General features: G+C 58.7%; 5 protein-coding genes across 5 annotated transcripts; 2 read left to right on the plus strand and 3 right to left on the minus strand.

Moving 5' to 3' along the window:
* Window positions 1–169: 169 nt before the first annotated feature.
* On the minus strand, window positions 170–2,404 carry DCS_01667 (NIF domain protein; the record flags this gene model as incomplete). Its single annotated transcript, XM_040798999.1, has 3 exons — window positions 170–337; window positions 483–2,001; window positions 2,379–2,404. 3 exons carry the CDS (start codon window positions 2,402–2,404, stop codon window positions 170–172), a joined length of 1,713 nt encoding a protein of 570 aa, XP_040659882.1.
* Window positions 2,405–4,793: 2,389 nt separating this feature from the next.
* On the plus strand, window positions 4,794–6,399 carry DCS_01668 (uncharacterized protein; the record flags this gene model as incomplete). The annotated part of the gene is made up of 2 exons (XM_040799000.1): window positions 4,794–6,178; window positions 6,303–6,399. 2 exons carry the CDS (start codon window positions 4,794–4,796, stop codon window positions 6,397–6,399), a joined length of 1,482 nt encoding a protein of 493 aa, XP_040659883.1.
* Window positions 6,400–7,416: 1,017 nt separating this feature from the next.
* On the plus strand, window positions 7,417–8,907 carry DCS_01669 (uncharacterized protein; the record flags this gene model as incomplete). Its single annotated transcript, XM_040799001.1, has 1 exon — window positions 7,417–8,907. The coding sequence occupies one exon, from the start codon at window positions 7,417–7,419 to the stop codon at window positions 8,905–8,907; it is 1,491 nt and encodes a 496-aa protein (XP_040659884.1).
* A 594-nt stretch (window positions 8,908–9,501) lies between these two features.
* Window positions 9,502–10,373, minus strand: DCS_01670 (N-acetyltransferase complex ARD1 subunit; the record flags this gene model as incomplete). Its single annotated transcript, XM_040799002.1, has 2 exons — window positions 9,502–9,929; window positions 10,061–10,373. The coding sequence occupies 2 exons, from the start codon at window positions 10,371–10,373 to the stop codon at window positions 9,502–9,504; spliced, it is 741 nt and encodes a 246-aa protein (XP_040659885.1).
* Window positions 10,374–11,178: 805 nt separating this feature from the next.
* On the minus strand, window positions 11,179–13,137 carry DCS_01671 (methionyl-tRNA synthetase; the record flags this gene model as incomplete). The annotated part of the gene is made up of 1 exon (XM_040799003.1): window positions 11,179–13,137. One exon carries the CDS (start codon window positions 13,135–13,137, stop codon window positions 11,179–11,181), a length of 1,959 nt encoding a protein of 652 aa, XP_040659886.1.
* Between the last annotated feature and the right edge of the window lie 268 nt (window positions 13,138–13,405).

Consider the following 13,405-nt stretch of genomic DNA (forward strand, 5'->3'; position numbering starts at 1 on the left):
GGCAGAATCAAGATCGAGAGGCGCTCGCCCTCTTGGCGGTGCATGAATTTTGCCAGCCGCTAAACAGGTCATCCCATCTGCTTGAAATTTCAACTCCAACTACAAGATACTCATCCGCCCAAATCAAAACCGAGGGCCGTTCAAAAAGGCAGAACCGTGCCGGCGCCAGCTACCCCATGTGTTGCCCGTCCTCGCCGCCGCGGAGCGCCAGCAGCGCTCTCACGTCGTGCACGTATTGCAGGCCTTCCAGCAGGGGCACCAGATGCATCAGGTCGTTATCCGTCGGGTCGTTGATCCAGCCCTGAATGGGAATCGCGTTATCTGCGGCGCGGTTAGCCTACACGGTCATGTGCACACGACCAAGGCCATGAGGATGGAGGAAGCCAAGAAAACAAAGGAAGGGAAAGGGAAGCAAGGGAAGCCGAAAGGGACTTGCCTTCGTGGAACAGGTAGCTCAGCGGGCTGTTGTCCAGAATCATGACCTTGCTCAGGTCCGGCTCGACGGAGCTGAGGTCCTTAATGTAGGCGCCCTGCCGGTAGGAGCAATGCTGGCGGTAGTAGCGGGCCGAGAAGAATTTGCGCTCCGACTCGAGCCAGTCGATGACGGGGTCGGCGTACTCCTGCACCGAGGCGGTGAATATGACGAGGTTGAACCACTTGCAGACGCGGCGCAGGAACTCGTCGCAGAACGGACGCTTGTTGACCCAGTACAGGATCGGGTGCTGGGCCGCGCCGCTCTGGCTGCCGAGGCCGAGGGAGGCGGCGTTGAGCCGGACCTCGACCATGTGACCGGTGCTCATCCTGCCGCCCTTGGACATGCTGTGGATGAGCGTCTCGTCGAGGTCGAGGATCAGCGTCTTCTGGTGCTTCGTCGGCGCCTCCATGTTGAGGTACGACGGCTGCCGTCGGGGTATCAGCGGTCTCGGCGGCGCCGGCATCTTCGGGTACCGGGTGAGCGCCGCTATGGGCGACGTCGGGGACTTGATCTGGGCCAGCAGCCGCTCGTCCTCGCCCGTCTTGGTCGCCGACGCGGTCCTTCGGTTCTTGCGCTGCTGCCGCCGCTGGGCCTCGTCGCCGTGGAGTTTGATCCTGATCGATCTTCGACCGGTGCCGGAGTCGTCGCCACCGGGGCTCGGCGTCTTGGGCCGACCGTCACCGACGCCGCCGCCGCCGCCGCGACCGCCGCCGCTTCTTCTTTTGGAAGCCTTGCCGTCGTCCACTTCCGAGTCGGAGGAGGCGCCCGAGGTGGACGAGGCGGCGCTCGACGGTACCGGTCGAGGGGCCGACGATCGGTAGCCCCAGCCATGGACGCTCGAGCTCGTCGCCGAGGAACGAGTCCCGGGCGCGCCGTCGGGTCCGGCGTAGCTTTCGAGGCCGCCCTTGCGGACACCGAAGAGTTTTTTGAGCTGCGTCATTGGCGCAAAGTTGGATTGCTCGTCGTACAGGCAGGCCATTAGGTAGACGCCGGGCGACGCCAGCGTGGCGAGTATCCACCGCAGCGAGTTGAGGATGCTCGAGACGAAGCCGCGGGGCATCGAATGCCACCAGCGACCGCTTCGACCCTCCTTGGTCTCGTGCAGCAACGGCGTCTCCTCGACGGCCGCCGGCTTCTCGTCGTCGCACTCGGCCGGTTCCTCGAAGGGGTCGTGACCGAAGGCGACGGCGGCCTGCTGTTCGTGGGCGGCCGCCTTGTCCTGCGACTTTTCCGCGACCGACTTTTCGTCCGATATGACGTCGGCGATGGGGCCGATGCTGTTGGAACGAGACGGGGTCGGGCTCGACGATGGCGAGACGCGGGCGGTGATGATGTTGAGAGAGTTCATCTTGGCGAGGGCCAGCACGCCATGAGACGAGGGCGTCGCTGGCGGCGGAATGTCTTTGGCCGAGTAAGGACGATGTCGATGCCGGATCGGACAGATGGTCGCGAGGAGGAGGAGGAGGAGGAAGAGGAGGAGGGAGCGCTCGACCGCGACGTTCTCCCCGTGGACGCCGTCGAATGTCCTTTGTTTGTTTTCCGCAGAATCGCGTCGGGAGGAGGGGGGGGGGAGGGAGCGGAAGATGAGAAGCGGCGAAGGCGGATGCCTGGCCTCGCGGTCGTACGCCTGCTTCGGATGCTCAGCTTTCGGCGAAGGGATGGGCTACTGTGGATGGAGATGGATGATGGGAGTTGGGGGACTGCAGGGGTTGCGAGTCGAAGGTGCAGCAACAACCGTCCGATGTTGGCTGTTGGCCTGACCGTCAGCGGGTCAGTTCAGGACGGGACAGGCGACGACAGAAGGGTACCTGCAAGTGAGTACTAGGTAATTGGTGCTAACAGTCCTAGCAGGGTCTGTGGGCGACATGCTTCCATGTACTGTAAGTTAGTACAGGGCACTTACTGCCTCTGGGAGTAGCGTGCAGTCATGGTGCCAGTAGAGTTACATGCACATGCGCCGCTACGACTCTACGAGCAAGTCTACCGCAGGCACGTACTCGGTGCTTGTTGTAGCTGCACATTCAGGTTCTGCGCTGCTTGCATGTACATGCATGTACATTGTACATGCACGGTATGGCGCCAGGCTGTAAGTAGGTACATGTACAGTCGGCAACGCTGCTGAATGTCACGGCCCGTGGCGGCGGCGGCAGGCGTCCTCGTTCTTGGAGCGTCTGCACATCAGTGCAGACAAATACTAGCAGCAGAAGTTTGGCTTGTCGGTGGCATTTTTCGCCAAAACTGGACGCATGATGAAGCAGGAATACGTCACGTTACCGTGGCAGCTCAACAAATCGATTTCAACCTACTGTATTCTCTCCGCTTTGCCTCAGCTTTGCGAGATTGGCATCCGGCCTCTTTTTTTTTTTTTTTAGGGCTCGTACTGTACTTAACATTTGTATACAGTACTCCGTAGTTGTAGTTGTACAGTACTTACTGAAGTACCGCCAAGAATGGTCAGGTTGACCGTCAGCCCCAACGTCGGGTCACGTTGCCGAGGAAGGATTGCTGTACCCGTATTTCACGACAGAAATGCCCCGAGCGCGGGCAGTGCTGTGGAGAATGACCACTGCCGCAGCCTGTCAGTGACGACGCGACGCTACATTACGAGGTATCAAGTACAAATACGCTATACTTTTAGTGAACGTAGCCTGGGAGGTTGCCCCAATGGGCTCGCAAATGCGTTGCCGGCACATGCACTAGCTACTAGGTACCTAGTAGCCTTCAGTGTACTGTACTGTACTTGCATCTCATGTGTATTTACTAGGTACCTAGGTATTACAACTATTACACCTACCTACGTTGATGTACGTATGCATGTACTAGTACCCGTATATCCAGGCACATGCTGCATCCTTTTCAGTACTAACCTTCGGTAGCGTCAGTCGCCAACTATTACTTACTCCCTAATACCCTATCAGCCCAGCAAAGCACTGAGTGCCCGGACGTCCGTTGTTTCAAGTTTCAAGCACTCCAATGTATTCAACTCCGTATAACTAGTCCCCTGCCCTGCTGTATCGCATCTACGCTCCACTGGACAGCCGCGGCATTGTGTAGCATTATGTCTGTTTGTGCCGAGGTTTGTACTGTAGTGGTTGGAAACCGACGCAGTCGAGGTATCCGTTTGTCACCCCCCCCCCCCCTCCCTCACCATCGGAACCGCCGCTGAGCGTGCGGAACAAGGTCCATTCTTTCTTCCCCATTCGACCGTGTACAGTCGTGTGGAGAGGGTTTCGGTCGGGGTAAGTACTGTAAGTCTGCCAGCTTTGTACACAGCACCAGCTTATCCACGTATCGTACGGAGGGTGCTGCGATGGATACGACCGTGCATGCATACTGACAGCAAGTACACGCATGCATAGAATTGGTCATACACCAAGTATGAATATGATATGCGAGACATGAGAGTGTCGAACACGAGTTTCCGATATAATACCACCAGACCTTCTGGGTATGGCAAGATTTAGTCGCAAGGTGCTGTAGCTAGGGAGCGGAGAATATACATACATGTACTCCGTACAGTGCACATCAACTAACTATCGGAACAATCCTGAGAGTACTAATGGAGTAGCACTCTGCAAGTAATAATTACAGCGCAGCATCACCCTCTGTACCCTTTGATAGTACGGCACGGAGTGCTCCGTACCTGACACCTGATTCTCACCACCACTGTGGAGTACCATAGCTTTGCTAGTAGCAATTGCTGGTAATAGCGACAGGAGATGGGATCGGGCTGCAGTGCCGCCACCTTCTGCAAAGCAACGAGCAAGTCTCCTCATGGCATGCGTCAACAGAGCGCTTCTAAAAAAGCAACCAATTCTCATCGTCTGAATTTGGACCATGGGAATCGTGTGTGCTTGTGCGGAATACGGAGAAGAGTGCACTACCGCTGCAGCGTCGACACTGACTGCCTCGCCTAGGGGTCACCACCCCGCACAACCCCACCCACCGATTGCACTGCAGCTTGTCACGTCGGTCGCGAGCGAAAAAAGATCTCAGCACTAGGCAAACCATCCCATCAAGGACATGCTGTAAGAGCACTCGAGCTCGAGTCACCGCCATCACCACCGCCATCACCACCGCAACTCCCTGGACCTCCTCTGGTTGCCTGACCCTCATTCGCACATCGCCTCGACCGCCTGGCTGCTGCCATCGCCATCTTCAATCCATTGGCTACGCTGCAAGGACTCGGTCGCCTGCTCTTTTCTCCCTCAGCCGGCGCAGGCCGATTTCCGACGGCGCAAATTTCTACGAACCCCCTCGCTTCTCCTTGCCGTGACGACGACGACAGAAGGAATACGACGGAGCCGGCGAGCACACGATGCCGCCCACGACGACGGGCTACGCGCCCGACCTGGACAAGTATCTCAGGTCCCTCAAGGGCCAACCGTTGGAGGCATCTATCGAAACCCTGACCTCGTGCGCCTCCCCTCCCCTCCCCTGCCCCCTTGCCGAGTTCCTCCGTCGGTCGGACAAGACAGCATCAAAGGCTAACCGAACGCACCTCATCCACTGCAGGCTCCTGAAGCGGAGACAGATCTGCGGATCCGAGCCTTGCGCCGTCGCCACCGCACACATCCTCCTCCAGGTCGTCGCCAGATCAAAATGGCATGACGTCGACTCCCTCCTCGAAAAGGTCTCGAGCACGGGTCGCCGACTGGTCGAGGCCCAGCCCCGGGAGCTCGTCGTCGCCAACATCGTCCGACGCGTCCTCTCCCTCATCCGCGACGAGGCCGCCGAGGACAGAAACGAGCCGTCGAGCGACTGCCAGAGCGAGGAACTCACGAGCCCGACCGACGTCGTCTCCGGCTCCATCCGCCGCTCGCACGACTGGCCGCCGTCGGCGCGCACGACCCGCGATTCGACGGCCGATGCGGCGGGCCACACCGGCGTCGTCCCGGCACCGACGAGGCCGGGACTGCTGCCTACCTACAGCGCCGTCAGCGTTACCAAGTCCTTGTTCCACCTCCTCTCCGCCTCGCCTCCCTCCGACGGGTTCCCCATGATGGCTCCCGGTTCCCCCTTCCCCAACTCGGGCACGTCAACGCCCACCCACAACAAGGGGGCCGTCCCCTTCAGCCAGGTGCACGCCCTTCGCTCCGAGGTCATTGACGGAATCGAGGAGATCAAGGACGAGATCAGCCAGGTCGACGACCAGATCGCCGCTCTCGCCGAGGTCCAGATCCACCCGGGAGACCACGTCCTCGTCCATCAGCCCTCACCGACGGTCGAGAGGTTTCTCCTCCGCGCCGCACTCAAGCGCCGATTTACCGTCTTGATCGTCGCCGAGCCGCCGCGCAAGCAAGGCGAGCCCGTCCCCGACGGCGCCTTGAGGAAGAAGCTCCTCGCCGCCGGCATCCAGGTGACGACAGTCAGGAACTCGATCCCCATGGCCTACATGTCACGCGTCGACAAGGTCATCCTGGGCGCCCGCGCCGTTGTGGCCAACGGTGGTGTCGTGACGGACCATGGTGCCTCCACCATTGCACGAGCGGCCAAGGATCAAGGGAACGCCGTCATCGTCCTGTCAGGCGTCTACAAGCTGAGCCCAGAGAATCCATTTGACGAGCTGTCTTTGATCGAGTGGGGTGGCTCCTCCACCTTTGTCGGCTTTGACGACGGTTCCATGGTCAACGGGGCCGAGGTTCGCAGCGACGTGACTGAGCTGGTGCCGCCGGAGCTCATTGACACCTACATCACAAACCTGTACGTTCCACCTCTCTCTTGCTCCTTTCCCTCCCTCTCTCCCTCCTCCCCCTTTTCTCTCTCCCCTTCAAAGAGGAGATGCCCCCCTTCCTGTTGAATCGAGGCTAACTCGATATTGTCGCAGCGGTACCCATTCGCGGGAGCACCTGTCCAGCTTGATTGAGGACCACTACAACCACGAGGACGCCGCCTTTCATCTTTGCAGCGCGACCCACCCCTGAATCTCTGTCATCGCCACTGCCCCGAGAGCTCCCTGCTCGCTTGGAGACTGTCCCGAAGTACCCCGACGTCGGCGACGAACCAGGTCGGTAGGGTCAGGGTCAGGTTCGGGATCGGCATCAGTTCCATCCCGAGCCATGAGCATCGGGCGAGGCGAGGCGAGGCGAGGCTGGATGCCAGTAAGACGCTACCAAAGCCACCCATCACTAGACGATTCCGTTTACGTGGCCGCGTCAGCGAGCGGCTGACCGAGTCCTCGTAGCTCCCATTGGAGAGCTTTCCCCTTGGGCGCACACGGCCTTTGGGCGGGAAGTTTTCTGACGTGGCATTGGCCTCCAACCGCATTTCTTCGGCAACCTGCTCGGTACCTGAAGCGAAAGTACCTCGTCCACTCGATGGGTCAGTTCCCTTCGAGGACGGTCGCTGCCGCCGTGGAGAAGGCACCTGTTTGTTGGCGTTCCTGGTCTACGACGCCACGCGGCCGAAGGTGATTGCTCGTTGCTGTTGGTCTGCTCCTGTTCGATTCCTGTTCTCGTTCCTTGTTCTTCATTCGGGTGGAAGCATGCCGGCTCATGAGCCGACGGGTTGGAGTGGTGAGCTCATCCATCGTGTAGTCACAGGCACCTATCTGTAGGTAGGAATATGAGATGAACATGGCAGAAAATGCTGCCTCAAGTACCATTGCACCTGTCGCCATGACTTGCTGACTTGTAGATGCCTTGTACCCGGCACGGCAGATGTGTTGCTGACGTGTTGCTGACGTGCTGATACGCTTTCGGCACCTTTGTGCGGCCATCACCGCACACGGCCAACAGGTGGCATCGTAGATGTGCCTCTACTCTCCTGTTCGGCTCCCTCGCTCTCCTGCTGCTCTGCGCTCCTCTTTGCTGCCTGTCAGAAAGCCTGGTTTGCTCGCCCCTTCTCGCCCCAATTGATCATCTGCGTCCACGTTTCATCTCACTCACTTCCTTAATTTTCCTTCTTACAACCCGACACGTCTCCCGGTGACACGGTCGAAAATGTACAGCTGTCGTATCAACGATAACAGCAGTAGACTGCCCGCCGTCGAGGAGGAGGCACCGCCGCCGCCCTACCTGGCGACAGACCTGCACTCAGCATCAGATGGCGGCCCTTGCACTCAAATCACACACACCATCGTCTCGTCCGGTCTGTCGCAGGATTCTTCACCGACGACGACGGGCGTGTCCTTCTACACACCGCCCGACACTCCGCAATCCGCTGTGGACCCGCAGCCGCACTCCGGCGCCACCCCGAACCATGATTACGATTGCTGGGCATATTGGCCTGGACCTCCCGTTCCTCCGGCGGCCCCACCAATCGAATCACTAGCACCAGCATGTGCCGTATATGACGATGCGGGCGGCAGTTCGACGTCAGTCGGCATCCCTCAACAGCTAGGCTGCGCGGCGCAGAGCGCGACGGCGCAGGTCGGAGATGCCGCAGCCTTGGGCAGACATGATGCCTTTGTCGATCCAATTCGTTGCTGCGCCGTAGCTCATACTTGTAGTTGCCATGGGCTGGACGGCCGCGGACGAGGACGTCATTTCGACCACATGGCGAACCGCCCACGATCTGGTTCGGTAGACTCGGTCAGCTCAACATCTTCAGACTCTTCAGTGTCTTCCGTCGGATCGTTTCCCGACTACGACGATATCAAGGATCGGCAACTACCTCTCGTCGTCGCCCGCCTCCAAGAGTGGATCTCTCGGCCGAAGCAGCAGTGCTCCAAGAGGGAGATGAAGCAGTTCAAGCTGGAACTCGGAAGGGCCAAGCACTCCCCAAAGGGCCGCCATATAGGGCCCAGTATTGATAGGGAGTTGCTCAAAGTACAGGCCAAGATGCTGCTTACCCAGTGGAAGCGTCTTCGGAAGGCACGCAGAAACGTCGAACGGGCTGAGAAGAAAATAAGACGCGCCAGTCGCAAGGCGGAGAGGAGGGAGCGTAAGAGCAGCAGGAAAGAGATGAAGAAAGCCCGTCGGGAGGTCAAAAGAAGCCGGTGCTGTGCGCCTCGTCGTCTTTCGGACACGTTGCCAGATCTCGCATCACCATCACTGCCAGTCGCTCCTGCCGCGCAAGCTCGTGGAAGTTCGAGTGCTCCTGCCGGCTCATTGCATGCACCGCATATCTGCCGCAAAGGTGCTGGGAAGAATATCCGTTGCTATGGTTGCCTGGATTGGGACTCAGACACATTCTACCCAGGTTGCAGCCTCGGTGAATCGTCCGGAGACTCGCAATGTCACGATACCTTCATTGCCTTAGGGACTATGCACGATATCCACGACGGACGGGAGACGACGGAGGCGACTTTCCGCTCCAACGGCGAATCGGTGGCCAAGCATGATAGCGCGGACGAGACCCCCCACATGATAAACATGACCAGTTTCGTCGTCGACGGCGAGATGAGGAGCACGGAGAAGGCACTGGAGGCGCTGACGGAGAACCTCGTGGAGATGGGCGTCGACGACAAAGGGGTCTGTCCAGGCAAGTGAGCTGGTAGTATGCGGCGACCAGCATCGTGACGGACACTGCGAAATCTTGACCGTCCGTGATGACGGCACCTTGGGAGGACTGCACACATCGAATGGGCAGCATGCGTAGGGTGTGCGGTATCTGTGCAGTATGCCACGGCCTGTTCTGTTCTGTTCTGTTCTGCTCTGCTCTGCTCTGCTCTGCTCTGCTCTGCTCTGTTCTGTTCTGTTCTGTTCTGTTCTGTTCTGTTCTGTTCTGTTCTGTTCTGTTCTGTTCTGTTCTGTTCTGTTCTGTTCTGTTCTGTTCTGTTCTGTTCTGTTCTGTTCTGTGCTGTGCTGTGCTGTGCTGTGCTGTGCTGTGCTGCGAAATGACAAGCTCATGTCCCACCGGCCAGCACGCTTCGTCCATCGATATTCTCGTCATATTCTCGTGCATTGTACCTCTCCCACCAGCCAAAACGTTGATGCTTTTTGTCTATCCTTCGGCATGCATGCATGCCTACCCGCCCGCCCCAGGCAGCCAGTATGCTGTATCTTGTTCGGATGCTCGGAACCAGATTGCAACCGCAATAGAAGCAACACAATTCTCTCAAAAGAAGACTCCCCACCACCGAGCTACTTGCTCTCGTTCTTCTCCACCAGATCCCCGACACCGAGTCCCCTGCCGACCGCAACCTTGACCTTTTTCCCCACTGCCTTGGCCTGGGTCGCCTTACCGTTCATGGCCGGATCGCGGCCGACCTCGCCGACAGCTTCCCCCTCGTCCACGTCGTGAGAACCGCCGCCGTTGGTTGCGGCCTGCTCGCCGGTCTTCTCGTCGGCATCGACGTCGTCGGCATCGGCAATCTCGTCAATCTGGCTACGGATGCTGTCAAGGTCTAGGCGCATGCAGAAAGCGTCCTCGCCATCGGCGTAGTACTTGGCCTCGGTCTTCTCGATCTTGAAGCGTAGCGTCGTCTCGTACAGGTGCCGGGCTGCCGTGTTGGACACGCGCACGTGCAGCGAGACGTACTTGGCCTGGAACGTTTCCACCATGGCGAGCTCTGGAGTCTACCCGTCAGCAAGGAAGGGGAGTTCTACTTCGGACTCTGATGGCACGGGGGGCCGCCGAGGATGGGTGGATGGAAGGAAGGAAAGGTGACCGAACGGGGACGGGGACGGAGAGGGAACGTACGGCTCTGACGCATGAGCTTCTCGGCAATGCCCAGTCGCCGGTGCGTCCTCATCACGCTCAAGCTTGTGATATGGCCGTGCGGCACACCATCAGCCGGTTCCTCCTCCATCTTGGCGAGCACGTAGCCGACAATCTTGGGATAGTCGTACGGCCCCCGCCGCGGACGGCTCGCGTCGACGGCCACGAAGCTCAGCTGCGGCCATGACAGCGCATGGTACAGGTAGTACTTGAGGAAGTAGTTCTCCGGAAGGTTCTGCAAGTTTGCATGCTGAATCAGGGGCAGGTCCGCGCTGGTGAGGAGCCGGATGTCCATGACGGCCGCCCGTTGACTGGAATGCGGTGGCCGTTTCTCCTTCGGCGCCCAGAGACGGAAAGCGAGTGATGGGCGAGCCTGTCGGCCGTGTCGACGGTGCCGCGCTCCTCTGTCGGTCTTCGATCGGTCCTTTGCCCTTTGTCTGTCCGTCGCCAGCCGCGGGGAGGCGAGTCGAGCGTGGTGTCGCGAACGAAAAATGTCGAGGAGAAAAGACGGGAGGAGAGTTAGGCGGGATTGATGAGGATCGGAGTCGACAAGCCATCAACTGGAAATTCTGTCCCCCCTCCACCCTCCTGAGCTATGAGCAAGCCTACGGGGCTTTTGTGGACCCATACGGCCCCGTTGCACGCTGTAATAACTCGTACCAACTTGAACTCGTTGCTTACCACTAATTCGCACAGTACAGTAATGGTAGTCGCTACAGTGTATTGCTCCACGCTAGCAAGTACTAAATAATACTAATTCCGGCGCTCGCTGCCCGTGTCTCCGCCATAGTCTCCCGTCTGCTGTAAGTTGAAGTAAGCGCTCGAAATTAACACCTGTACTCCGTACTGATGATAATCCTTTCCAAACGGGTCAAGCTTTCACTGTACGCTGCTCAGCTCATTATTACTCAAGACGAACGTCCGTTCTGAAGAATTATTTGCTCGCCATCATCTCCAAGTACAGTACATGACTAGACGTCTCATGTCTCGCTGCCCATGATTCTTGCTCGCCCACCCCCCCCTCAAACAACGCCTTAGTCCGTCGTAATTCGTCCAGCGTCAAGGCGGCACCAACCTTCATCGATTCCGCATCGGCCGCGCTACTGCTTGCCCCGGATGGGCAACTCTTTCGTCACCTCTGCCGCCGTCCCGTCCTTCTGGGTCTGGGCCTTGGCATCCGTACCGGCAGCCCCCTTCTCCGCCGGCTCGTTCGCCGCTGCGGCCGTCTTCTTTTCCAGCGCTGCCTTGGCCGCCTCCGCTGCCTTGGCCGCCTTCTTCGCCTTCTTCTTCTCCTTCTCCTCTTGCTTCTTCTTCTTTGCCGCCTCCTCGGCGGCGCGCGACTCGGCCGATCCGCCGTAGGCCTCCTTCCATTCCGCCACCTTCTTGTCCTCTATCCGCGTGAACAGATGGGCGGCCTTGCCAATCTTGTGGCCACCCTTGAGCGCCTCCGGTTCCCAGGTGTCCGGTATGAATCCCATGCTCGCGTTGAGCTGCTCGCAGATCGCCTCGGCCGTCGACGGCATGTACGGTGAGGCTAGGCAAGCCAGCAGGTGGCAGAGGTTCAGTGCCAGTCCGATGACGGTGTGCGTCCGCTCCTTCTTCTCCACGAGATTCGTGTTGTCCAGACGATGCTGCAGCAGGAGGTTGCCCTCGCTGCTGATTTCCATAAGTTTCTTGACGCCGGCGCGCAGGTGGACGGCTTCCATCAGGTCGACGTATTCTTTCAGCAACGTGTTGACCCGGCCAATCCAGGCGGCAAAGTCAAAGGTCTCGTCCGAGTACGAGGCGGAAAAGACCGGAACGGTGCTGTCGCACTTGGCGTTCACAAACTTGACGATGCGGTTCACAAAGTTGCCAAAGTTGGCCAGCAGCTCGCTGTTGTTGGCGAGCGCAAACGAGTGCCACTCGAACTGGGTATCGCTCGTCTCGGGACGGTTCGAGAGAAGGTAGTATCTCCACACCGACGACGAGATGCCGATATCCTTGACCTGGTTGCCAAACACGCCGATCCCGCGCGACTTGGAGAATTTGCCGTTCTCGTAGTTGAGGTACTCCGTCGTCGACAGGTGGTTGAGCATCGTCCAGTTGTATCCGGTACCGATCTCGGAGCCGGGAAAGATGACGGTGTGGAAGGGGACGTTGTCCTTGCCCATGAACTGGTAGAGCGTGACGTCGTTCGGGTTCTTCCACCACTGCTCCCACTCGTCGGTGTAGTTTGCCGTGATGGAGGGGTACCCTATGCAGGCGTCGAACCAGACGTAAATCACCTTCTTCTCATAGCCAGGCAACGGGATTGGCACGCCCCATTTGAGATCTCGGGTGATGCTGCGGCCCTCGAGGCCTTTCGTCAGCCAGGACTGCGTGATGCTGACGCCGTTCTGTGGCCAGCCATGCTTCTTGTGCGCTTCCAGAAACCACTTCTCGATGTCTGGCTGGAGCTTGTCGAGCTTCATGAAAATGTGCTTCGTGTCCCTCGGCACCGGCTGGGCACCGTCGATCTTGCACCGCGGTTTGATGAGCTCGAAGGGATCGAGCAGGCCGCCGCACTTGTCACACTGATCTCCTCTCGCATCGTCGTAGCCGCACTTGGGGCAGGTGCCCTCGACGAATCGATCGGCAAGATATCCGTCGTGCTTCTCGCAGTACGGCTGCGTCGTCGTCCGCTCTTCGAGAAAGCCCTTCTCGTGCAGTTTCAGAAATATGTCCTGGACAATCTCCGTCTGCTTCTCCGTCGTGGTGCGTCCAAAATAGTCGAAGCCGATCTCGAACCAGTCGTAGACCTCCTTGTGCTTGACGTGGAACTCGTCGCAGAGCGCCTGGGGAGTTTGGCCCGTCTCGAGCGCCTTGGTCTCCGTTGCCGTGCCGTACTCGTCGGTGCCGCAGATGTACAGCGTCGGACGGTTGCGCAGCTTGCTGAAGCGAGAGAAGACATCGGCGCTCAGGACGCTTCCGACGATGTTTCCTAGATGGGGGACGTTGTTGACGTAAGGCAAGGCGCTCGTGATGAGCGTGTTCTTTTTGCCCTTGACGGGAAGGATTGGGTTGTTTTCGACAGCCATTTCGGAATGAGCTGTTGTCCTGCGGTCAAGGAAGCCGCTGCTGGTCGATAATGGCAGTGCCGAAATATATCAGGGACAGAACAGAAGACAAATCAATCACGCACGCTTGAAGAATAAGCTTGGCAGCCTGTCGTCCTTTGAATTGGCTGAGTCACAAACTCTATCTCGATCTCGCACCTGATGGAGGGGCACTGGTCACGTGTGAGGGGCAGCTTCTCTCAGCAAACTCGGCGTACTTACTATTAATACGTCAGTACTAGGAACTTGG

The sequence above is a fragment of the Drechmeria coniospora genome, chromosome 01, assembly GCF_001625195.1.
Source record: "Drechmeria coniospora strain ARSEF 6962 chromosome 01, whole genome shotgun sequence".
NCBI lineage: Eukaryota > Fungi > Ascomycota > Sordariomycetes > Hypocreales > Ophiocordycipitaceae > Drechmeria > Drechmeria coniospora.